This window comes from Bubalus bubalis, chromosome 12 (assembly GCF_019923935.1).
Source record: "Bubalus bubalis isolate 160015118507 breed Murrah chromosome 12, NDDB_SH_1, whole genome shotgun sequence".
Taxonomy (NCBI): domain Eukaryota; kingdom Metazoa; phylum Chordata; class Mammalia; order Artiodactyla; family Bovidae; genus Bubalus; species Bubalus bubalis.
This window is the reverse complement of record NC_059168.1, coordinates 59,954,781-59,980,975: the sequence shown is the minus strand read 5'-3', so window position 1 is coordinate 59,980,975 and position 26,195 is coordinate 59,954,781. Positions and strand designations below refer to the sequence as shown.

Below are 26,195 nucleotides of genomic sequence, written 5' to 3'. Positions count from 1 at the left end.
CCATGGGATTTTCCAAGCAAGAGTACTGGAGTGGGTTGCCATTTCCTTCTCCAGAGGATCTTCCTGACCCAGGGATCGAACCCAGGTCTCCTGCACTACAGGCAGACGCTTTCCCCTCTGAGCCACCAGGGAAGCCAACGTAGACAGCATATTAAAAAGTAGAAATATTACTTTGCCAACAAAGGTCTCTCTCTTCAAAGCTATGGTTTTTCCAGTAGTCCTGTATGGATGTGAGAGTTGGACTATAAAGAAAACTGAGCGCCGAAGAACTGATGCTTGTTAAGACTGTGGTGTTGGCAAAGAATCTCGCGAGTCCCTTCGACTCCCTGATGCTGGGAAAGATTGAAGACGGAAGGAGAAGGGGACGACTTAAGATTAAATGATTGGATGGCATCACCGACTCAATGGGACTGAGTTTGAGTAAACTCCGGGAGTTACTGGTGATGGACAGGGAAGCCTGGCGTGCTGCAGTCCATGGGATCCCAAAGTGTCGGACACAACTGAGCGACTGAATTGACCAACCAAATCTCTTTTCCGACTCGCTTTCAAAACGAATAAAACTGAATAAAATACAGGTCTGCGCTCAGTCTTGTCCGACTCTGCGACCCCCTGGACTGTAACCCACCAGGTTCCTCTGCCCATGGATTTTCTCCAGGTAAGAATACTGGATTGGGTCGCCATTTCCTTTTCCAAAAACACAAGTCGACCGCCGGGAAAAACCCCACCCACCAGGGAGTGACACTTCCAACTACGGTTAACAGAGGGGTCCTCAGGCCCGAGGAGGGGTTAGTGGAGAGATGAGGTGTCCCGACACCAGCCTTTACAATCGCAGGTGGGCCTTTCTGCCTCCCCCGAGCTCACTCAGCGCGCCCCCGGCCCAAAGGACCCCGGCCCAAGAGCCCCGGCCAGCCCCCAGCTCCTCGGCGCTGGCCCCCTCACCCGGCGCGCGGCGGGCAGTCTGTGACGTCACGGCCGCGCCGCGCCTGCAGGAAGGACCCCTTCTCCGGCTCCTCCTCCTCCCGGCGCCGGCGCCGCTTTCTGGAAGGTTCGTGAAGGCGGTGGGCGCTTACGGTTGGTCCCTGGTCAGCCTCAATCCGCGTCCATCCGTCCTTCCCAAGCTAACGCAGACCCATCCAAGGTTGCCATGCCCGAGAACGTAGCACCCCGGACCGGGCCGCCCGCTGGGGCTGTCGGGGCTGCCGGGGCTGCCGGCGGCCGCGGGAAGAGCGCCTATCAGGACCGCGATAAGCCGGCCCAAATCCGCTTCAGCAACATCTCCGCAGCCAAAGGTATCGCTCCCCGGCTTCAGCCGCGGCCCGCCGGGCCTGACTGTGCACTCTCACCCCCAGCCTTGGGTGGGCTGTTCGTTCATTGATCCGCTTTAGGCCTCTCATAGAATAAGCTCAGTGCAGGGTTCCTCCTTCCTGCCGTTATTCCCGACCCAGTGTATGGAAGCCTTTGGACTGGCCCCATTCTGCGTCTTGGACGCCCATAATTTTCCGTCCCGGGGCGTGCTGCTTTCATCATACTTAAGAAAGCAGCCGGGGCACTTATGCAGCGGTCTACTCGTAGAATGTTTGTATGATACTCTTCAGTCTTTTTGTTTTTATTAAAATAGGGAAATACTTTTCTAGGGGCAGCTATTGAATTCGGGTAAACTCTCCGCGCCTTAAATTGGGGCGGGGTCCATTGTAACTGGGGGTTGGGGGTGGGAAACCGACCGACCCACCTTGTTTGAGAGTAATTACGAGGCTGCGTTGAGCTTTGATGTCCTATCTGCACGTACAGCCAGCAAATGAAGTTTGGCTTTTGGTGGATTCAAGAAGTCCTGGGTTTAGTTCAGTTACGTTACTTAGTGCCTTTGTGACCTTTAACCAAGGTTTTCTTCCCTGTAAAATTGAGGATGGAAATGTTCGCTTAAAAAAAGTTGGTGAGGATTAAGAGACGTCGGGTTGAATTAGAAGAGTCTAGAAGCAAAAGTGAGAACAGGGGCTTAGAGTTCTTGCCCGTTATGTGTTTGAGTACAGGGAGTAGTTCATTTGGGTTAGAGCATCAGGTGCCGGAAGAAATGAGAGGGGAGATCGGAAAGGTAGAGTGGGGCCCGATCTTAAAGGCCTGGTGTCCTTTGTTGTTGTTCTGGAAAGGGTTTAACACGACTCCCTCAGCTACAGATTGTTTTTCAATGTAATGAAATAATAGCTACCTTGAAGGGTTGCTGTAAGGCTTAAAGAAGAAAGCATATGAGGAGCCAGGTGTATATATATGTTTACATAGAGTACAGCCTTACAGATATTTGAGGTTATCTGTCCAGGGGACTGAGGGTATGGTGCTGCTGGTGCTGCTACTGCTGGGAAAAACCAGGTACACTGAAGGAAGGATGGTGGAAGAAGAGAGAATAGGTTCTGGTCAGGCTTAAATGAGTTGAGGATGTCAGAATGACTACATGGTAAATTTAGGAGTCGTTTGAAAGTTCAAGAGTCTTTACCAGGAAATCAAAGTTGTTTGATAGTTATCTAGAGACCATAATTGAAGCTTAGATTTATTTGATTAGAAACAAGGTGTTAGGTAAATTCTGGTGCCATGTTGGGGGGGCTGGAAAAGCTATAGAATATGGTAGATTTTCAACAAACAAGGTAACAGGATGGGATGTTTACTTCGGCAAATTTGGAAACATCGCTGCACAGAGAATTGAAATCGGACAAGAGAGGAATGCATATAGGAAGAAAAGGCCACTTACTTGTAAACCTGACCTTTACATCTGAAGTGAGGAGAGCTCCTGGAACATACTAGACTGTTCAAGTCAGAAAGAACCCTACAGACTGGTGGGGAAAAGCTGTTGCCAGATGCATCTTTAGTGTAATTCATGGAGCCAGTTTTCTCTTTGGTTGACAATGTCAAAACAACACACACACACAAGTAGTTGTGGTAGTTCTATTCAGCACAAGTCATTTAACAGATAATACTGTGTACTACATAGTATGTTAAACTTCACTTTTGAGGAGGTGATCAGCAAAAATTTTATTTTTTGAATAGTGTGCCTTTCTAGAGGCTTCCTGTAGATGACTGTAAGGGTGTTCTTAAAGTGAATTGGTCTGCTTGTAGCATCGTTGCCATGCGGGTCCACTAAAATCACCTGAAAGAGTAATTAATGATGGCTGAATAATTAGGAAATGCAGCCCCCAATTATGAAATAATTAAGTAGAATATTTTTTAAACTACACCAAATATTTTCTTACAATCTTTTTAAGATTATGTATTGTTAACACAACCTACTGAAAGCATTATTCTAGTTGTGGAATATACAAAAGCAAATAGGGCTGTAGAATATACTAGGAGATCTAGCTTGTCCTGTTATTGCTGCTTGTTTTGTTTCAGAAAATGGGGAAGGTAATGCAGTCCTCATTGAGAGCGCATGACTTAAGTTATATTGATATTTATAGGAGGATTAGGTGACTTCAAAATTTATTCTGCCATATGTGCAGGGTACAAATGCTACGTATAGTGACGTTAGCAACAAAAAGTGAAGTGTCATACAATTAAAGGAGTAAAATATTTCTGTGTTCAGTAGATTTTTAGGTATAAAATTTTCTTTAGCAAACAGTGAATTGTTATGCACCATATTCTAATAAGGACAAAATGATGATTTGCGGGTAGAAGAAATGCTTTGCTCTTTAAAGAGTCTTGGTTTCTTTCCCCCCCCCCCCCCCCCCCCCATTTACAGCTGTTGCTGATGCCATTAGAACAAGCCTCGGACCAAAAGGAATGGATAAAATGGTAAAAGGCTCAATCATTCATTACTTATTGAGTACTACTGTGCCTACTGCAAGCTGTCTAGAGGGTTAAGATGTGCTGTTTAAAAAGTAAAGTGTTAGAAAGGCTTTGAGAGTTCAGAAAGGGATAGATTACTTTGGGATGAACGGGACCTAGTTATAATTCATATTTTATGATGATTCTTTATAATATCTTTTGTATCCCTTTTTTAGTGTCTTAGTTCCTTCACTTTTAAGTAAGAAAAAACCCAGGTATTTCACTTGTAAACTGGGACTATTACTGCATGTTCTTAATCATGACACCAGGGTAAGGGAAAACAATTTGAAATTAAGCATTATGCAAACATAAGTTAACTTCTGTACAAGAAGTATTAAAATTAGTAGAGCTTTTAGGGTTTCACATTAATACTGGATAAAGAAAAAAAATTTTTTGAAATAACAACCTTTAAAAAACTATACTTTGCAGATTCAAGATGGAAAAGGTGATGTGACCATTACAAATGATGGTGCCACCATTCTGAAACAAATGCAGGTGTTACATCCAGCAGCCAGAATGGTAAGTGTAATTTTTAGGCGAGAGTTTTTTGGTTTTCTTTAAGTGTGTTATTTGATATTCGGTAAACAGTTAAATTTGTTTTATTTGATCACATGGTAAGTTTAAACATGGTGAAAGTTTTTCTTTTTTATGCTAATCAGGCATATTTTTAGGATATGTTGTATCCCTAGCATTATGTTCTTTGTTGAAAATCATAATAAAACATAATTCTCCTTTTCCACAGCAACGTGCCTCACATATAAGGAAGAGAGAAAAAAATTGTACTGTTGAAAAAAAATTTGTACCAATTATTCAGTGGGTGTTAGCTGAAAGTAGAATTCTAATTGTTTGCAAAATCTTGTGTTTAAACTTCCCCTGATATTTATTTTTAAAAATAATTTTTAATTCAACTACAAATCATAATAGTGATTCTAGTGTCAAGTGAGGAGTCAAACTATCAGCAAAAACAAATTCCTTAGAAATTCCTGTTAAAAAATCCCTTTCGATTAGGTAAAGGTGACTGAAAATGAGTCAAGTTGTGCTTCATGCAGGGTCAGTTTAGATAAACTTGGCCAAGGATTTCAAACTAACAGTCTCTTCTCATCTGAATCCTGCACTTCATAGCTTTTCAATATACAGAGTGCCCCTAGTTCTTTTAAGTAGTGGCAAGAAAAAACAACCCATAGTCTGAACTATAAATCATAATATAGCTTCTTATAAAGTGTGTAAGTAGAATTTTGCATGCCACAAATATATAGGTCATCATTTTTAAATCAAACCAAGGTGGACAAAAAATCAGAAGAAAAGTATATTGACTCTTACAGTGCTGATAATCAAGATCTATAAGTGAACATGATGTGAATGTCACTGATGTAAAGTTAGATGTTACTGGGTTCTCATGAACCAGTTCTTACTGAGCGACTTGACATGTTCTGTTCACCCAGCTGGTGGAGCTGTCCAAGGCTCAGGATATAGAAGCAGGAGATGGCACCACATCAGTGGTCATTATTGCTGGCTCTCTCTTGGATTCCTGTACCAAGCTTCTTCAGAAAGGTGGGTAGGACATAAGACATGCTTTATTACTGAAGAAAGGCAAAAGTTATTAAGTAATATGAGATTAATAATTTAATTTGAAACAGCTAATTTTGCTATGTTTATCATGTGGATTAAAAACTTTATTTTTGCTTCTGGGTCTCCCCCCACCCCACCCCACCCCTGGCTTTCCTACTTTGTTTTGAATGGAACTTCATAAAATTTTGCTTTTAAGAAATGACTGGTTGGTGGTATTACTAAACAGGCTATAGATGAGAACTGTGATTTAGGAGAGAAAGTAAGGATTCTTGTTTTGGTACATACTGCCTAAATGTAGTTGTGATTCCTCAGTCACTTACTATGATGTAGATTTATAGAATCTTTGTAAAGTAAAAAAATGGTTTTAGTCTTAAGTATCACATAATATGTAATTTATCTATTTCAAATTAAATAGAAATAAATTATTAGACATTAGCAGTTAAAGTTATTCAAACCATTATTAAGAATAATTTAAAATTTGACTGCATTGATGTTGTAATGAAAAAAGAAATTTTAAGTCATGTCAAGTATGAAGTTTATCTGTTATTATTAAATTAACTACCCTATCACAAATGACAGGGATTCATCCCACCATCATTTCTGAGTCATTCCAGAAGGCTTTGGAAAAGGGCATTGAAATCTTGACTGACATGTCTCGACCTGTGGAACTGAGTGACAGAGAAACTTTGTTAAATAGTGCGGCCACTTCATTGAACTCAAAGGTGAGACAAGCACAATGCGATCATTGTAAAAGTACAGTTAAGTTCATCAGGAACTGCCACTCTTATTCTGTGGTTTTTGATGCTGTGGTTTTTCATGCTGTATAGTTCATAAATATTAACTCTCAAGAGTGGGTAACTAAACTAATTTGCATAACTGAATTAGTTCAAGTAAAATTAACTCACATCGAGGCTTTTAGGTAAGTTGATTTTACAGATGGGAAAAGAAAGTGAAGTTAAATAACTTATCCAAGACCCACTAATGAGAGGTAGAGATGAGACTTGAACCCCAGATAGGCCTGCCCATCATGGTCCATCTCTTAACCATGTTGCTTTTTTTTTTTTTTTAATCAAATATAAAGCATTAATGTTATTTTCAGTTTCTTAGAAGCTCATGTCACCTATTCTCTGTTATGTTGTGTGTCACATGCCCACTCCATTCTTTTTCCTTTTCATCAGTATTATTTAAATGTTAAGTGGAAATCTAGATCGTATTAGTGATATTAAGTAATAGTGTTGGTAAATGTCCCCAGAACTAATTTAGACAGAATATCATAATGGTTATAAGCATTGGTCATAGATCCTAGACTGCTTTGGGTTCAGTGCTGGCTCCACTTAATTGAGCTGTATGTTTTAGGTTTTTCATTGGAAGATTGAGTATATGAATGTAAAGTGTTAAAGCTACTGCATGACATAGAATTCATGCTCAATATGTTCTAACCATTACCTATTTTTATCAGCCCCTCAGTAATAGGGGTGCACATATATAACATCGATCATAAATTCAGTTTAAGTACGAAACCTCAGCATAAAATTGTTCTTTTGGATTTCCTGTTGAATTACTAGTAATCTAGTCAGTCCTGACTATTAATAAAAGAGGAATGCAAACATATATTTTTATATGGTGACAGTCAAACTTGAGTAGAAAAGATAGTTTATATGTAATGTTTTCTTCCATGTACTCCATGTGTGTGCTAAATCACCTCAGTTGTGTCTGACCCTTGTTCTCCACCCCACTCAAAAAAGTGAGATCACTTCTCTTAATATCTTTATCATTAAAGAACTGGGACTTTCTCTGTTACAACATTTTATGACACTAACTTTTTTTCTTTTTAATACTAGGTTGTGTCTCAGTATTCAAGTCTCCTTTCTCCAATGAGTGTAGATGCAGTGATGAAAGTGATTGACCCAGCCACAGCTACTAGTGTAGATCTTAGAGATATTAAAATAGTTAAGAAGCTTGGGTAAGCATCTCTAATTATAACTTTAATAAAAAATAATTTTCAAAGTAAACATAAGCTGTTTCAAAAATAGTTAAATGAAAAATGTAGATGAAAGGCACGTAAGTTTAGTTGTTTTGTTTTCATGACAGTTGATATTAATGTGGAAGTTTCAAGAATTAGTTTATATTCCCTAGTGATGGCAGAGCAGTGGTGTGATCAGAGAGGTTCAGGAATGGGCCATTAATAAATATGAGTGAGGTTGAAGCACATTTTATCAGACTGATGATTTTTTATCTGTTTTCAGTCTGTTAAACTTGGAGATTTCCCTCCCCTCTTAACTGTCTCTTCATTTTCTTTTTTCTTAGTGGGACAATTGATGATTGTGAGTTGGTGGAAGGTCTGGTTCTTACTCAAAAGGTAGCAAATTCTGGCATAACCAGAATTGAAAAGGCTAAGATTGGGCTTATTCAGTTCTGCTTATCTGCTCCCAAAACAGATGTAAGTAAAACCAAATGATTCCTTAGGTGTTTGACTTTCTAATAACAAAGATTTTTGCTGATTATTATAAAAATAGAAAATGCTGATATTAATACTAGTGATAGAAAGCAAGGATTTAAAAATAATTAGTAAAATCAAGACAAATGTATAAAATATTGGATGCCACATGTGATAAGTTTAATTTCAGTTGGCTGTTTATTGAAATTGAGCATTGACTTCTCAAATGAAGACAATCATAAGGATATGTATGAAACAGTAAAACTAGGCTATGTGTAAGAGGGATTTCCAGATGTTTGTCTTTATGTTTGCATAGTAGAACTTTAAACCAGCTTATTGTTTTTATTCCAAAAAGGTGATTTTTTAATTTAACACATCAAGTCTCTTAGTGATAAGTACCATTCCCTGAAGGAGTGGCTGATCTTTGTCACCTGATTTCAGGTTTGCTCTCATTTCATATTGTATTAGCATATAGGTTTCCTGTTGAGTCGTTTGTTTCCCAAATTTTAACCCATATAAAAATCAGTGTTCTTTTTTAGGTCTTAAATATTATAGTACTTGTCTTTAGTAATTGCTTTCAGCATATCAATGTTTTTTAACCATAGAGTAAAAGAGATGCAATTGAAGTTATTTCAGTAACATGTAAGTTTTTATGAGGAGAATTGACATATCCATGAAATAGGATGATCATTTTTAAATTTAATGATTTCCAAAACATTGTAAAAAAATACCAGTAAGGTGTATAGATAAAAATATAAAACGAGTTATATTTCATTATATTCATTTTTCTAGACTTTTTCTGTGTGTGTCTATGTAATATCTAGTTTGATGTGATTTTCGTTGGATTTATATTGTGCATAATATTTTCATTAAAATTCTCTTTTTGCTTAAGAACTCTTAAAATCCAAATTATTAATAAGTTCTTTTTCTGAACAGATGGACAATCAAATAGTGGTTTCTGACTATGTTCAAATGGATCGAGTGCTAAGAGAAGAGAGAGCTTATATTCTAAATTTAGTGAAGCAAATTAAAAAAACAGGATGTAATGTTCTTCTCATACAGAAGTCTATTCTAAGGTATAGGGCATTTTATTTTATTCATCTCTTAACAATAATTGATTTTGGATCCCTTCTAGCAGTTTTTAAGAAGCATTAGGGGTGTGTTAAACCACTAGAAATCTGGAACAGATTTGCATTTTAGGCCATTGTTGTATTCTGGTAAATGATCTAAAGTGAGTTCCCTTCTTGTTATGATAATTTAAGTGTGGGATATATGTTCTTCTTGACCAAGATCCTTACTATCAAGTAAAAAGGTACCTAATATAGCTAAAATTTTAGAGGTATTTATTTAAAGTGAAGTTGCTCAGTCGTCTCCAACTCTGCGACCGCATGGACTATAGGCTACCAGATTCCTCCATCCATGGGATTTTTCCAGGCAAGAATACTGGAATGGGTTTCCATTTCCTTCTCCAGGAGATCTTCCCAACCCTGAGATTGAAGGCAGATGCTTTACCGTCTGAGCCACCAGGGAAGTTCTTTATTTAAAGGGCCATGCAATAGTTTGTCTTGAAATTTTAGAAGTTCTTTTGGGGGGAATGTTGGATAGTCCACAGATTGAAAGAATTCTCCAAAGTTTGAACTGATGCCTTTTTGAAGAAACTGATGTTTCAGTGTAGACACATTCTCATGTACTCTATGTGTTATTCCAGAAAGTATTGTGGATCTCTTGATATAGACACCTTGTTGAAGAGTTGGAATACCTGGTTCTAAATTCAAGTTACGTAATAGCTAGTAACTTGTAGTAAATTGCTCTCAAAACTCAGTTTACTTATCTGTAAAACAAGGATACTGATATCTACCCTTCAGTATCAGTGTTGTTGGGGTGCGGGGTCATTCAGATAGTTTGTGTAAACGTGTAAATTTGTGGGGTCTTAAACATAATTTGATGGAGAAGGCAATGGCACCCCACTCCAGTACTCTTGCCTGGAAAATCCCATGGACAGAGGAGCCTGGTAGGCTGTAGTCCATGGGGTCGCTAAGAGTCAGACACAACTGAGAGACTTAACTTTCACTTTTTACTTTCATGCATTGGAGAAGGAAATGGCAACCCACTCCAGTGCTCTTGCTTGGAGAATCCCAGGGACGGGGGAGCCTGTTGGGCTCCGTCTATGGGGTCACACAGAGTCAGACATGACTGAAGTGACTTAGCAGTAGCAGCAAACATAATTTAGCATGATACTTAATTCTAAATTCATGAAGTATTAATTGTTAACTATCAGAAGGATGATGACAATTGCTTTTGTGTGTTTTACAAGTGCCATTGGAATACATTTTAAATATTATCCTTTAGAAATCTTATTTAAGAATTTTGAGCTCATAAACTTGGTCAAGCTATTTAAAGCATCTCCTTTCACAAATAACTAAATAATTGGCCATTTAAACGATAGTAAAATTACGGAAAACCCTAAGGAGTTAAATAGCAGAATTTTTATTCCAAACCAGTATTGACATAATCACTGTTTCTGTATTTTAGAGATGCTCTTAGTGATCTTGCATTACATTTCCTGAACAAAATGAAGATTATGGTGGTAAAGGATATTGAAAGAGAAGACATTGAATTCATTTGTAAGGTAAAATATTCTTAATATCTGTATATGTGAAAATGTTCACTAGTCAGACATCTGAGTTTGTGAATGTGACTGTTATTCCCAGACGATTGGAACCAAACCAGTTGCTCATGTTGACCAGTTCACTGCTGACATGCTGGGATCTGCTGAGTTAGCTGAGGAGGTCAGCTTAAATGGTTCTGGCAAACTGATCAAGGTAACTATTAAAATTAAGTTTCTATTTGCTTGGGATTTGGGTTTTTTTTTAATCCTTCAAATAACCTAATTCCAAAGTTTGTTTACTAAAGATTACAGGCTGTGCAAGCCCTGGAAAAACAGTTACAATTGTTGTTCGTGGTTCTAACAAATTGGTGATAGAAGAAGCTGAGCGTTCTATCCATGATGCTCTCTGTGTTATTCGCTGTTTAGTGAAGAAGAGGTAATATTACTAAGTAATGTTTTGCCATATTTTGATTATTAAGATTTTAAATTTTAAAGATTTTTTGTATTATTAAAACTTTAAAGAATATTAAGCTTTTAAATAAATTATTATTTCTGTTGGATAAAATAAACTAAAAATACACTTGTGAATTTCAGAGCTCTTATTGCAGGAGGTGGTGCTCCAGAAATAGAGTTGGCCCTACGGTTAACTGAATACTCACGAACATTGAGTGGTATGGAATCCTACTGCATTCGTGCTTTTGCAGATGCTATGGAAGTCATTCCATCTACACTAGCTGAAAACGCTGGCCTGAATCCTATTTCTACTGTAACAGAACTAAGAAACCGGCATGCTCAGGGAGAAAAAACTACAGGCATTAATGTCCGAAAGGTAGTAATTTAAACTTTGGTTACTGCAGAAAATGTTGATTAATAAAAAATACTAAAAGCTTCATAATTGTCTGTGGAATGAAAGGCTATGTAATTAAAAATAGAGTAACCTTCAATTTGGATACAAAACCTGCAGGTTAGTTAATGTATGCTAATGAGTGAAAATGAAGATGATGCCTTAAGTGAGAAATAGTATTTTCTTCACTAACCCTGCCATTTTATGATCGTACAACTTTAAATCTGTGCTTCCGTTTTCTTGGTTGTAAAAACAGGGATTATTATAGTTCCCTCATAGGCCTGTGAGGATTAAAGTGAAAGTGAAGTTGCTCAGTTGTGTCTGACTCTTTGCGACCCCATGAACTATAGCCTACCACACTTCTCTGTCCATGGGATTTTCCAGGCAAGAGTACTGGAGTGGGTTGCCATTTCCTTCCCCAGAGGATCTTCCCAACCCAGGAATTGAACTTGGGTCTCCTGCATTGTAGGCAGATGCTTTACCATTTGAGCCACCAGGGAAGTCACTAAATAGAAAGTTCTTAACAAAGACACCTGGTGTATAGTTAACCATTGCTGCTATTGTGAGCACCAGCCTGGTGTAGTTACATAGGGTAAACACATAGAACAGTAGTGATTTCTTCTGTTGTATTGTTTTATTAACGTCTGCTTTTATTGAGAAGACAGGTAACATGTAATGGGAAAAAATGGACACTACAAGGTGATTTTTTTTTTTTTTTTTTTTAAGGTAGAAGCAGGTAGAATTCGAGGGCACTACCTGGTTAGGGAAAGTTTTAGGAAGCTGCAACTTTGGTAGGGGATAAAAAAGTGTCAAATGGGGAAGCAGTGATTTACAGGTAAGAGGGACCAAAAAAGTTAATTCATTTTGTCTAGAGCAGAGGTGATGTGTTGATCATATAATGGACTTTAAGATTGGAAAGATTGGATAAAAGCTAGAATGAAGAGTCCCTTGAGTTGTTGATGAATGGGTGGGGTGGCTGGGTGTGTGTTTGTTTTTTAATTCCAGTAGTTGCGAGTTTTTGGGTTTTTGTGTATTGGTTTAAACCAAGAGACTAAGGTGATGGAAAGAGCATTTTAAGGAGGCAAGAATGGAGACAGGATTGCCTATTAAGACATCAGCAGTAATCCTAGGATAAAGGTGAGGGAATAGTGGCAGGAAGAATCTAAAAGTGGAAAGTGAGAATGATGTGAAGGACCAGGTAGACTAGACTTGGCCAAATTCAGAATTAGGAATCAGATGATTTAAATTTCATAACTTGTTTCTTTAATTGAGATAGTTGATTTAGAGTGTTAGTTTTGAGGGCTTCCCTGGTGGCTCAGGGGTAAGGAATCTGCCTACCTATGCAGGAGACATGGGTTTGATCCCTGGGTTGGGAAGATCCCCTGATGAAGGGAATGACAACCCACTCCAGTATGCTTGCCTGGAAAAATCCCATGGACAGAGGAACCTGGTAGGCTATAGTCCATGGGATCTCAAAGAGTCAGACAAGACTGAGCAACTCAACAACAAGTTTCAGGTATATAGCAAAAAAAATCTTAAAATTTTTAATAACTATATCATCTACTTAATTTTTGCCAGGAATTTTAAAATAAAAGATAGAATTGTTTTGGAGTTCAGATTGGGAGAGTCTAGCGTTAATTCAGTTTTTCCAGATTTTAGTTGAAAAACAGCCTATAACTTGGGGAAATGCTTAGTAGCGAGTATCTGACTCTTGACTAGACTACAGGAAAACTAAGTTTGAAAGGCTTTGAGGTTTACTGGTAACAGTGTATTTGGTAATGTGTATCATTATAATACTAAAAGCAACTTGTACTGGTTTGCAGGGTGGTATTTCCAACATACTGGAGGAACTGGTTGTCCAGCCTCTGTTGGTTTCAGTCAGTGCACTGACTCTAGCAACTGAAACTGTCCGGAGCATTCTGAAGATTGATGATGTGGTAAGTATATACAGGTTGTGAATTTCCTACAAGGGCAGAAAGGCATATTTTTGAGGAGTTGGGGTGGGAGCAGTAAATGTTGTTAGTTTGCTAGTCATGAGGGTGAAAACAGTTCATACGTCTAGTATTTTCTCACCTACAAAAACAGGGAAGTTTGGATAACTACCTTAAACATGTTCCATCCTTAAAATTGTGTCCTTACAGGTTTTGAAATTTTTCTCTTTTCAGGTAAACACTCGGTAATCTGGTTAACACTGTCTGACTGGCACCATCATGGCCACTAATGGTGCAGCTGGAGTGGAAGAGCACCTTGGCATTCCTTGTTTGGAAGATTGTTATGAATTTCTGGGCCTGGTCTTCCAATTGGCATTTGCTTGAAATTGTATTGACACAGTTTAATGAAAATATTAAACACATGGTTTCAAAAAGCAGATTAATTTATTGCTCTATAGTCTGCATTATTCCCACTCTCTCCTAAATTCTGTTATTTCTGATTGACTTTAGAAATCTGTGAGGAGAGAAAAAAGGAGTTAACATTTGCCTGTTAAATTCTGAAGGACTTAATGCTGGGTACTCTTAAGTTTTGTGTTAGGTTGTGGTTTTTTGTTGTTTTTCTCTTTTTTGGCTGCATGGCATGTGGGATCTTACTTCCCTGACCAGGGATCAAACCCACACTCCCTGTATGGGCAGCAAAGAATCTTAAACACTGGACTGCCAGGGAAGTCTCCAGTTTTGTGTTTATTGATAGAAGTATTGAGAAGGAAAATTGGCCCAATATGCTCATCACCCTGATAACCCCCCATTTTCAGTAATACATATGCTGTTTGAAAAGTTATCAGTACAGAAAGAGTGAAAAATGAAAGTTTTTCTCATTCTTATCCCTTTTTCTAAGAACCACTGTTGTGTTAATTGGGATTCCTTCTAAAAATAAAAATATGCATATATGTAGCAAATTTTGTTTGTATAAGTAAGTCTTTTCTCAGTGGTTTAAAACATCTTAGTCTTACACCAAGAGTACTATAAAATTTAACTAGTTCTGTCCTTGTTTTAGTCACCATGTAGTCAACTTTGCACACATTCTATATATAGCTTAGTGGTCTTTTTTTTTTAACTTGTCAAGCACTCCTTTCATGGCTTTTGATTGCCTTTGGATAAAGGCCAGACCTTTAAGGTGGATCACAAATTGAGCCTTACATACATAATCCGTGATTACTTTCATCATCTTTTGTATTATATATAAAGAGTATTATGAAAGCAGTGGATGGAGGGGGGGACTCCTAAAGGTTTTGGAGAACTTCAGCCAATCAGTATGAAGTTCCTTTGTATCCGATAACTCCAGTAGTTAATTAAAATGACTAATCTGGTAAGTGGTAAATTCAGATAAGTCTTTGGATAGTCTGGAATTTAATAATTCAGTAATTATTTCTCTCTTTAGTGGGTATTAGGACCTTGCTGTTGGAAAAGAATCATTTTATAGCTGCCATAAAACTGAATGTTGTATAATGTAAAAACTTTTAAGTCAAAATACTTTAGCCAGAATTTTTCATATATGAACTTTTAAGAGTTATTCAGCACCCTTATGTGTGTCTGTGTCTTAGGCTATACCTGTATATCTAAATATGTTTAAAAATTTGTAACAGGAATGCTAACAAGACAAATGTTAGTCATTAAGTTTGATGTAAATTAAGCCACTATTTAGGGTTTGATTGGGTTTTACAAGTTTATAAAATTTATAAATGTTTTCGGAAGCAGTGGTGGTGCTTTGTCACTGAAAGGCCAAATGACAAAACTCAAAAATAGTGGTCTGATTCAGTTAGATAATTCTAAAGCAATGAAAGGAAAATTATCCTGTTAAATATTTAAGAGGTATGCTTTTAAATAGGAATGATGACTATCCTAATGAGACAAAGGTTTTGCATACTTTTTTCCTCTTGAGTACTATTTATTTTTTCACTCTCATTTTCTTTATTTTTTTGGCCACACCCCGTGGCTTGTGGGATCTTAATTGCCGGACCAGGGAACTCAGGCCCATAGCAGTGAAATCGCTGAGTCCTAACCACTTGACAGGCAGGGAATTCCCACCCTAGCTTTCCATTAAAAAACAGTTCACAGAACAGTATGAACACCCTATACCCTCCAACTATTGACATTTTGCCATAGAAGTCAGTTCTATAATATGATGTATCCTTAAAAATCTTGGTACGCAAAATTGTACCCACAGGGCTTAAAGAAGAAATGTGGTTGGAGACAACCCCAAGACTTCATCAACAACACAAAAGGAATCTGATCAAATAGTTTCACAAACAGTAAGTGGTTAAGAATTCCATTTACATGCCACTTGAAAAAACACCGGAAAATTGAAGTGGCTGTTGGAGCTAATGTCATTGCAAAGTAGTAGAAGGAGGGTTATATGAAACCTAGGTTGCAACACTGGATGTGTTGAGTTTGGCTTATAAAGGTTAATGTCTCGGTTTTTTTGAGGGGTGTGTGCAGTTTCGTGTGTCATGGGGCAGTTTGATTCAGATGGATGCATTTTTGTGTAGTCACATTTTTCTTGAAATCAAGCAAATGTTAATGTTGCTGAAGTTGTTCACTTCCCACTTTAAAATTTCTTGTGTTTTGATGGTTTTGACTATAATGTATCTTAGGTGTAGATCACTTTTTAAGTTTATTGAGCTTTTTAAAGGTACAGATTAATAGCTTTTCCATCAGTATTGCTGAATTAAGATAAGGATCAAAGGTTCAGATACACTGAGTGGCTAGAAGCTGTAGAACAGAGTACTAGAAAATGAAGCTTTACAGAAATAGTTCCCAGAGATGTGTAGAGGTGTAGTTGAGTCTTTGGCTGAGTATTTCTGTGTCCGGTAAAACTATATAGAGTTCACAGAAAAACCAGTGAAAAGTAGTAGACTGGATTTACAGTGGCCTTGAAATAGTTTAAATTCTTACTAGATTGGAGAAACATTGTAATAGGGAATGAGTAGAGCCTTCAGAAGAGTACAGCCTTAATAGCAAGATTGAATTAGCCATAAAGACCACTCTGGACTCATCACAACACAGGATTTCTGTAAAGGATCAAACCAATCCCAAGCAACATCTGTATCTGACCAAAGCTTAAAATTCTTAAAGGATATAATAATAACAAAATTCACAGTGCCTGGAATTAAAAAAATGAGTAGTGTGAATGGATACAGAAGATGTATTATATATACAATGGGATACTAGACCATTTGCTAAGTGAAATAAGGGACAAACACTGTATGATACCACTTATGTGGAGTACAACAAACTAGTATCACAAAAAATTTAAACGAATGGTTACCAGTGGCAAAAGAAGGAAGGAGGGCAATATAGGTGTGGGTAAGTAAGAGATACAAATTATGAGGTATAAAATAGATACATTGTACAACAGGAATATAGCCAATATTTTATAATAACTATGGGGTATAACCTTTAAAAATTGTGAATCACTGTATTGTACACAGGTAACACTGGATAACAACTGCACTTCAGTTTTTAAAAGGACGTCAAAATATGAAAAATCAGTCATGCAAGTAAAATCACAGTAGAGAGTAAAGACTGACAGTGAAAGACTGAAGGCTTTTTTACTGGGAAAAAAAAAGCCAAGGATGCCCACTGCCACCCCTATTCAATATAGTACTGGAAGTTCTAGCCAGGGCAGTTAGGCAAGAAGAATTAGAGGCATGCAAATTGGAAAGGAAGAGGTAAAATTGCCTCAGCAGATACAATCTTATATGTAAAAAGTCCCAAAGATTCAACACACAAGCTGTTGTGACGAATGAATTCAGCAAAATAACGATACAAAATCAACACAAAAATCATTTGCATTTATACATTAACTGAACAATATGAAAAAAAATTACAGAATTCCATTCATTATAGCATTAAAAAATAAATACTTAGAAATTAACCAAGAAGGTGAAAGATTTGCTCAGTGAAAACTACAAAACACTGTTGAAGACAAATAGAAACACTGTATGTTTATGGATTCAAAACCTTAATATTGTTAAAGTGTCAGTATATCCAAAGTGATCTATATAATCCCTTATCAAAATACCAATGGCATTTTTTTCAAAGAGCTAGAACAAATAATCCTAACATTTGTAGGGAACTACAAAAGATGTCCAAAGCACCGTTTAGAAGAATAAAGCTGGAGGTAGTCCAAGCTATATTATAAGCAACAGTAATCAAAATAGTGTGGCACTGGCATGAAGACACACATTTAGACCAGTGGAATAGAATAGAGCCCAGAAATAAACCCTCATCAGTTAAGTAGCTCAGTCGTGTCCAACTCTGCGACCCCATGAATCACAGCACGCCAGGCCTCCCTGGCCATCACCAACTCCCGGAGTTCACCCAAACTCATGCCCATTGAGTCAGTGATGCCATCCAGCCATCTCATCCTCTGTCATCCCTTTCTCCTCCTGCCCCCAATCCCTCCCAGCATCAGGGGCTTTTTCAATGAGTCAACTCTTCGCATGAGGTGGCAAAGTATTGGAGTTTCAGCCTCAGCATCAGTCCTTCCAATGAACACCCAGGACTGGTCTCCTTTAGGATGAACTGGTTGAATCTCCTTGCAGTCCAAAGGATTTGCAAGAGTCTTCTCCAGCACCACAGTTCAAAAGCGTATATATCGTCAAATGAGTTTTGACAAGGGAGCCAAGGCCACTCAATGTGGAAAGTTCAGTCTTCAGCAAGTAGAGCTAGGAAAACTGGATATCTACACGCGTAAGAGTGATATGGGACCCTTACTTAACACCACGCACAAAAATTATCTGTAAATGGATCAAAGACCTAAATTAAGACCTAAAACAATAACACTCTTAGAAGAAAACATGGAACAAAAGCTTCACATTAGATTTTGCCAATCACTTCTTAGATTTGTCATAAAAGACACAGATAACAAAAGAAAAAGACAAACTGGGCTTCGTGATATTTTAAAATTCTGTGCATCAAAGACACCATCAACAGAGTAAAAAGCAACCCACAGAAAGGGAGAAAATATCTACAAATCCCATATCTGATAAGGGATTACTACCTAGAATAAAAGTCGGACACCACTGAGCGGCTAACACCTTCACTTTTTCAATTTTTTCACCTAGAATGTCAAGAAAGAACTACCAAAACAACATAGCAACACAATTTAAAAATGTGCAAAGAACTTGGATAGACATTTCTCATAAGAAGATATATAAATGTCCAATAAGCACATGAAAAGATGCTCAACAGCACTAATCATTAGGGAAATGCAGATCAAAACTACAAGATAACACCTCCTTACCCTTTCAGAATCCCAGGGACGGGGAGCCTGGTGGGCTGCTGTCTATGGGGTCGCACAGAGTCGGACACGACTGAAGCGACTTAGCAGCAGCAGCAGCTGCTATCAGAAAACAAAACAAGAATAACCCAGCAGTCCAGCAGTTAGTGCTCCACACTTCCACTGCAGGGGTCACAGGTTCAGTCCTTGGTTGGGGAACTAAGATCCTGTGATCCCACAAGCCACGTGGCATGGCTAAAAAAAATTACTCCAACACAGCTTAAAATAAGTTATTAAATACATTAATGTACTATCGTATTAATATATAATTTTATATTAGTATACTTTATGTATTGATATATAAACTTATTAATATATGATTTATATTTGACATACATTTAAGTGGTTTCAAAGTAACTGTAATATATTTATTTCATATATAATTTAAATATATATGTATTTTATCATTTCTGTCATGAATTCTTCTGTAACCCATGAATTGTTTTTTAGAAATATTTTAAAGTCTGCAAAATGAAAGTGGAAGTCTCTCAGTCATGTCCAATTCTGCCACCCCATGGAGTGTGTAGCCTGCCATGCTCCTCTGTCTGTGGAATTCTCTAGGCCAGAATACTGGAGTGGGTAGCCATTTCCTTCTCCAGGAGACCTTCCTGACTCAGGGATGGAACCCAGGTCTCCTGCATTGCAGGTAGATTCTTTACCATCCGACTCACCAGGGAAGCCCAGAGTCAACAAACTGAAAGGTTTTTTCTAGCTTTTTAAAAAAGTTATTGTCTAACTTAATTGCACTAACTGATCAGAGAATGTTGACTGTACAATATTAATCCTTTGATGTCTCTTGTGGCTAGCTTTATGGCTTAGTGCTATGGTTTCTTTTTACAAAGTTCCATGTGTTCCTAAAATAATACATACTCTCCAATGGTTTTATATATATATTTATGTAAATTTATTTATATTATTTTATAATATATGTGCTCAGTCGTTCAGTTGTGTCTGAATCTTTGCAGCCCCATGAACTGTAGCTCCCAGGCTCCTCTGTCCATGGGAATTTCCAGGCAAGAATATTGGAGTGGGTTGCCATGCCCTCCTCCAGGGGATCTTCCCGATCTAGGGATTGAACTCACGTCTCCTGCATGCACTGGCAGGAAAATTCTTTACCACTAGCTGCAACTGGGAAGCCCTTTAAAATATATAAAATATATTTATATACATATTTTCTAAAATATGTATATTACTAAATATGTATGTTCAGTTCAGTTCAGTCGTTCAGTCATGTCTGACTCTGCGAACCCATGAACTGCAGCACACCAGGCCTCCCTGTCCATTGCCAACTCCCAGAGTTTACTCAGATTCATCTCCATTGAGTTGGTGATGCCATCCAACCATCTCATCCTCTGTCGTCCCCTTCTCCTCCTGCCTTCAATCTTTCCTGGCATCAAGGTCTTTTCAAATGAGTCAGTTCTTCGCATCAGGTGACCAAGTATTGGAGTTTCAGCTTCAGCATCAGTCCCTCCAAAGAATATTCAGGACTGATTTCCTTTAGGATGGACTGGTTGGATCTCCTTGCAGTCCAAGGGACTCTCAAGAGTCTTCTCCAACACCACAGTTCAAAAGCATCAGTAATTCGGCACTCAGCTTTCTTTATAGTCCAACTCTCACATCCAAACATGACTACTGGAAAAACCATAGCTTTGACTAGATGGACCTTTATTGGTAAAGTCACTTCTCTGCTTTTTGGACTTCTGTGGTGGCTCAGAGGTTAAAGCGTCTGCCTGCAATGCAGGAGACCTGGGTTGGGAAGATCCCCTGGAGAAGGAAATGGCAACCCACTCCAGTATTCTTGCCTGGAGAATCCCATGGACTGAGAAGCCTGGTGGGCTACAGTCCACGGGGTCGCAAAGAGTCGGACACGACTGAGCGACTTCATTCACTCACTCACTCTGCTTTTTAATATGCTGTCTGGGTTGGTCATAACTTTCCTTCCAAGGAGCAAGCATCTGTTAATTTCATGGCTGCAGTCACCATCTGCAGTGATTTTGGAGCCCCCCAGAATAGTCTGTTGCTGTTTCCAATGTTGCCCCATCTATTTGCCATGAAGTGATGGGACTGGATGCCATGATTTTAGTTTTCTGAATGCTAAGTTTTAAGCCAACTTTTTCATTCTCCTTTTTTACTTTCATCAAGAGGCTCTTTAATTCTTCTTCACTTTCTGCCATAAGGCTGGTGTCATCTGCATATCTGAGGTTACTGATATTTCTCCCGGCAATCTCGATTCCAGCTTGTGCTTCATCCAGCTCAGCATTTCTCATGATGTACTCTGCATATAAGTTAAATAAGCAGGGTGACAATTTACAGCCTTGACATACTCCTTTCCCGATTTGGAACCAGTCTGTTTTTCCATATCCAGCTCTAACCCTTCCTCCTGACCTGTATACAGATTTCTCAGGAGGCAGGTCAGGTGGTCTGGTATTCCCATCTCTTTCAGAATTTTCCACAGTTTGTTGTGGTCCACAGAGTCAAAGGCTTTGGCATAGTCAACAAAGCAGAAGTAGATGTTTTTCTTGAACTCTCTTGCTTTTTCAATGATCCAAAGGATGTTGACAATTTGAATTCTGGTTCGTCTGCCTTTTCTAAATCCAGCTTGAACATCTGGAAGTTCATGGTTCATGTACTGTTGAAGACTGGCTTGGAGAATTTTGAGCATTACTTCTAGCATGTGAGATGAGTGCAATTGTGTGGTAGTTTGAGCATTCTTTGGCATTGCCTTTCTGTGGGATTAGAATGAAAAATGACATTTTCCAGTCCTGTGGCCACTGCTGAGAGTTCCAAATTTGCTGACTTATTGAGTGCAGCACTTTCACAGCATCATCTTTTAGGATTTGAAATAGCTCAACTAGAATTCTATCACTTCCACTAGCTTTGTTCATAGTGATGCTTCCTAAGGCCCACTTGACTTCACATTCCAGGATGTCTGGCTCTAGGTTGGTGATCACACCATCTTGATTATCTGGGTCGTGAAGATTTTTTATATATAGTTCTTCTGTGTATTCTTGCCACCTCTTCTTTATATCTTCTGTTTCTGTTAGGTCTATACCATTTCTGTCCTTTATTGTGCCCATCTTTGCATGAAATGTTCCGTTGGTATCTCTAAGTTTCTTGAAGAGATCTCTAGACTTTCCCATTCTATTGTTTTCCTCTATTTCTTTGCATTGATTGCTAAGGAAGACTTTCTAATCTCTCCATGCTATTCTTTGAAACTCTGCATTCAAATGGGTTTATTTTTCCTCTTCTCCTCTGCCTTTCGCTTCTCTTCTATTCACAGCTATTTGTAAGGCCTCCTCAGACAACCATTTTGCTTTTTTGCATTTCTTTTCCTTGGGAATGGTCTTGCTCCCTGTCTCCTGTACAATGTAACAAACCTCTGTCTATAGCTCATCAGTACTCTGTCTATAAGATCTAGTCCCTTGAATCTATTTCTCACTTCCACTGTATAATCATAAGGGATTTGATTTAGGTCATACCTGAATGGTCTAGTGGTTTTCCCTACTTTCTTCAATTTCAGTCTGAATTTGGCAAGAAGGAGCTCATGATCTGAGCCACAGTTAGCTTCCAGCCTTGTTTTTGCTGACTGTATAGAGCTTCTTCATCTTTGGCCACAAAGAATATAATCAATCTGATTTCGGTGTCGACCATCTGGTGATTTCCATGTGTAGAGTCTTCTCTTATGTTGTTGGAAGAGGGTGTTTGCTATGACCAGTGCATCCTCTTGGCAAAACTCTATTAGCCTTTGCCCTGCTTCATTTTGTACTCCAAGGCCAAATTTGCCTGTTATTCCAGGTATTTCTTGACTCCCTACCTTTGCATTCCAGTCCCCTATAATGAAAAGGACATCTTTTTTGGGTGTTAGTTCCAGAAGGTCTTGTAGGTCTTCATAGAACTGTTCAACTTCAGTTTCTTCAGCATTACTAGTTGGGGCATAGACTTGGATTACTTGATATTGAAATGTTTGCCTTGTAAATGAACACAGATCATTCTGTTGTTTCTGAGATTGCATCCAAATACTACATCGGACTCTTTTGTTGACTATGATGGCTCCTCCATTTCTTCTAAGGGAGTCTTGCCCACAGTAGTAGATATAATGGTCATCTGAGTTAAATTCACCCATTCCAGTCCATTTTAGTTCGCTGATTATTAAAATGTTCACTCTTGCCATCTCCTATTTGACCACTTCCAATTTGCCTTGATTCATGGAAATAACATTCCAGGTTCCTATGCAATATTGCTCTTTACAACATCAGACTTTACTTCCATCACCAGTCACATCCACACCTGGGTGTTGTTTTTGCTTTGGCTCCATCTCTTCATTCTTTCTGGAGTTATTGCTCCACTGATCTCTAGTAGCCGATGGGGCACCTACTGACCTGGGGAGTTTATCTTTCAGTGTCCTATCTTTTTGCCTTTTCATACTGTTCATGGGGTTCTCAAGGCAAGAATACTGAAGTGGTTTGCCATTCCCTTTCCAGCGGACCACATTTTGTCAGAACTCTCCACCATGACCCATCCATTTTGGGTGACCCTGCACGGCATGGCTCATAGTTTCATTGAGTTAGACAAGGCTGTGGTGCATGTGATCAGATTGGTTAGTTTCCTGTGATTGTGGTTTTCAATCTGTCTGCCCTCTCTGATGGAGAAGGGTAAGAGGCTTATGGAAGCTTCCTGATGAGAGAGACTGACTGAGGGGGAAATTGGGTCTTGTTCTGATAGGCAGAGCCCTGCTCAGTAAATCTTTAATCCAATTTTCTATTGATGGTTGGGGCTGTGTTCCCTCCCTATTATTTACTTGGGCCAAACTATGGTGGAGGTAATGAAGATAATGGCGACCTCCTTCAAAAGGTCCCTTGCATGCACTGCTGCACTCAGTGCCCCCAGCCCTGCAGCAGGCCACCACAAACCCATGCCTCTGCTAGAGACTCCTGGACATTTATGGGCAAGTCTGAGTCAGTCTCTTGTGGGGTCACTGCTCCTTTCTCCTGGGCCCTGGTGCACAACAAGGTTCTGTTTGTGCCTGCCAAGAGTTTGTTTCCCAGTCCTGTGTAAGTTCTGGCTGCTCTATGGTGGGTTCAATGGCGGCCTCCCCCAAGAGGGCTTATGCCATACCCAGGTCTGCTGCACCCAGAGCCCCTGCCCCTGAGGCAGGCCACTGCTGACATATGGGCAGACCCATACCTCTGCAGGAGACACTCAAACACAGTTCTGTCTCAGTCTCTATGGGTTCTCTGGGTCCTGGTGCGCACAAGGTTTGTTTGAGCCCTCTGAGTGATTCTGGCGGGTATGGGGTTTGATTCTAAATGAGATTTCGCCCCCCCTACCGTCTTGCTGAAGCTTCTCCTTTGTTCTTGGACATGGGGTATCTCCTCACGGTCACTCAAGCACCGAGCAGCTGCTGCTCCAGTGCCTACTGTGTTATTGGGGCTTCTCTGCCCTTGGACATGGGGTATCTTCTCACAGTTGCTCCCGCACCATGCAGCCGCCGCTCCCAAAACATATATGTACATATTACTAAATAAGTATACTCTAAATATGTATATTACCAGGGCTTCCCTGGTAGCTCAGCTGGTAAAGAATATGGCTGCAGTGCAGGAGACCCTGGTTCAATTCCTGGGTTGGGAAGATCTGCTAGAGAAGGGATAGGCTACCCACTCCAATATTCTTGGGCTCCCCTGGTGGCTCAGCTGGTAAAGCATCTGCCCCCAATGCGTGAGACCTGGGTTCCATCCCTGGGTTTGGGAAGATCCCCTGGAGACGAGAATGGCTACCCACTCCAGTATTCTGGACTGGAGAATTCCATGGACTTTATGGGGGTCCTTCCATGAGGTCACAAAGAATCAGACAGGGTGGAGCGACTTTCACATGGACATGTGTTCTCTGTTTGTAATTGTGCTCTTCAAATCATCTACACCCCTCCATATATACATAACTGTATCAAAGACACATCCAGGAGTATTCATAGCTGCCTTATTCACCATGGCAAATGTGGCAGCCATCTAACTTAGCTGCTTAGATCTCCCTTAAAGACAGGCTCTGCTGTGAGGACAGCTGTCAGTTGACACTGCAGTGTACAGGGGCCTGTCAGTACTGCCTTGAAATAGCTGATTGTAAAAATATCAGGATAGTTTCAAACTGGTTGTTAAACATAGCCATTCTTAAAAATTGTTTTGCTGAATTATAATTAAATAAATTACATTCAAAACAAAGATAATTTCTCAAAACTCTTCACTTCCTCTTCTGTTACTACATTTTCTTATACCTATGCTCTCGAGACCCACTCCAGTGTTCTTGTCTGGAGAATCCCAGGGATGGGGGAGCCTGGCGGGCTGCCGTCTTGGGGGTTGCACAGAGTCGGACACAACTGAAGCGACTTAGGAGCAGCAGCAGCAGCAGTATGCTCTCGAGACTATTACTCTATCTGGGTGGTGGGAAAACTGTGTAATGGTGTCCTATTGGGCATCTTTCCCCAAGTTCATGTTTGGTGATGTGACACTGTTAACTTGAAATTGGCCCTTGTAGTGGGGGGACACCATGGAAATCAGCCTGTGCTACAAGTTGGACTTTAAAACTTAACGCAATAAAGAAAATATTAGTAATGCAGAAAAAACTTGTGTGTGGTATCTAAAGCTGTCACATTGTGAATAGTACAAAAATTTAGGAAAATTCTTCTAGTGTTAGAAAAGTATTCTATCAAGGAAGTTGCTCACAACATTGGCAAACAAGTGAAATTCTAATGTACATGTTGGTTGTTTTACTTTCATTTTAGTCATTAATACAAACAAAAATATCAACCAGCATTCATCAATCAGTTGCAACCATAGGTTGGCTATAGATATGAGTTCAGCAAAAACCAGTGAAAGTATTCTGGAAGAATCAATTGTGGGGGATTTACAGTAAAAAGTATGTATTATTTATAACTTGTGTGCTACAATTCTTTTTATTACTAAAATTTATAAGTATAATCACACATACACTTTCTCCCAGAGAGACCGTCATCAACCATTTACCAGCATACCACTGGGAGTTTTAAGTTATACTGGGAGTAGGGCTTTGGCTGACACTGCACCACGAAGCGACTTAGCAGCAGCAGCAGCAGCACCACGCCTGCTATTTTAAGGTTAGGCTTCTCAAACAGGCGCTTGGTGTAGCGGGAAGGCGTCATTTGAAGAGCCCAAATCCCAAGTGGGAGATGTTGGGGGTGAGGTGGAGATGAGGCTTGTTTGTAGCTACTGGTGGGCGTTCACGCCTTCCGATACCCACCACTATAAAGCGGAGGAACCCAAGCAGCAAATGTGCGAGTCACACACCTGCACTGTCAATCACTGGTGGGTGGTCCAGGCTCCACCTTCCTCCAGATTGGTCGATTTCCAGCTTTCAAGTCAGGGTAGAAAGTAACTCACGGCTTCCCATTCTCTGGCTCGCTGGAGAGCCATGTTAGGTCGCGGGATGCAAACGTTACCATTGTCGCGAGACCGCAAAACAATAAGACGCCCTGCTTTCTTCTGCCGCCGCCACCTCCTCCAAACATATTTCAATGAATAAAAAGCCCCACCACTACCACCACAAGTCGTTTCATTAGTGTAATGTGAGAAGTTTGCGTTTAGGGGGTGAAATGCGAAGAAGAGGGACCAGGTGCCCTATTCCGCCGA

General features: G+C 39.4%; 1 protein-coding gene across 1 annotated transcript; it reads left to right on the top strand.

Moving 5' to 3' along the window:
* The first annotated feature begins 1,002 nt into the window (after positions 1 to 1,002).
* CCT4 (chaperonin containing TCP1 subunit 4) lies at positions 1,003 to 13,633 on the top strand. Its single transcript, XM_006080861.4, has 14 exons — positions 1,003 to 1,289; positions 3,722 to 3,774; positions 4,237 to 4,326; positions 5,250 to 5,358; positions 5,956 to 6,098; positions 7,218 to 7,339; positions 7,684 to 7,816; positions 8,750 to 8,889; positions 10,346 to 10,442; positions 10,525 to 10,635; positions 10,727 to 10,857; positions 11,016 to 11,250; positions 13,089 to 13,202; positions 13,431 to 13,633. The coding sequence occupies exons 1-14, from the start codon at positions 1,145 to 1,147 to the stop codon at positions 13,443 to 13,445; spliced, it is 1,638 nt and encodes a 545-aa protein (XP_006080923.3). The 5' UTR covers positions 1,003 to 1,144; the 3' UTR covers positions 13,446 to 13,633.
* Positions 13,634 to 26,195: the final 12,562 nt, after the last annotated feature.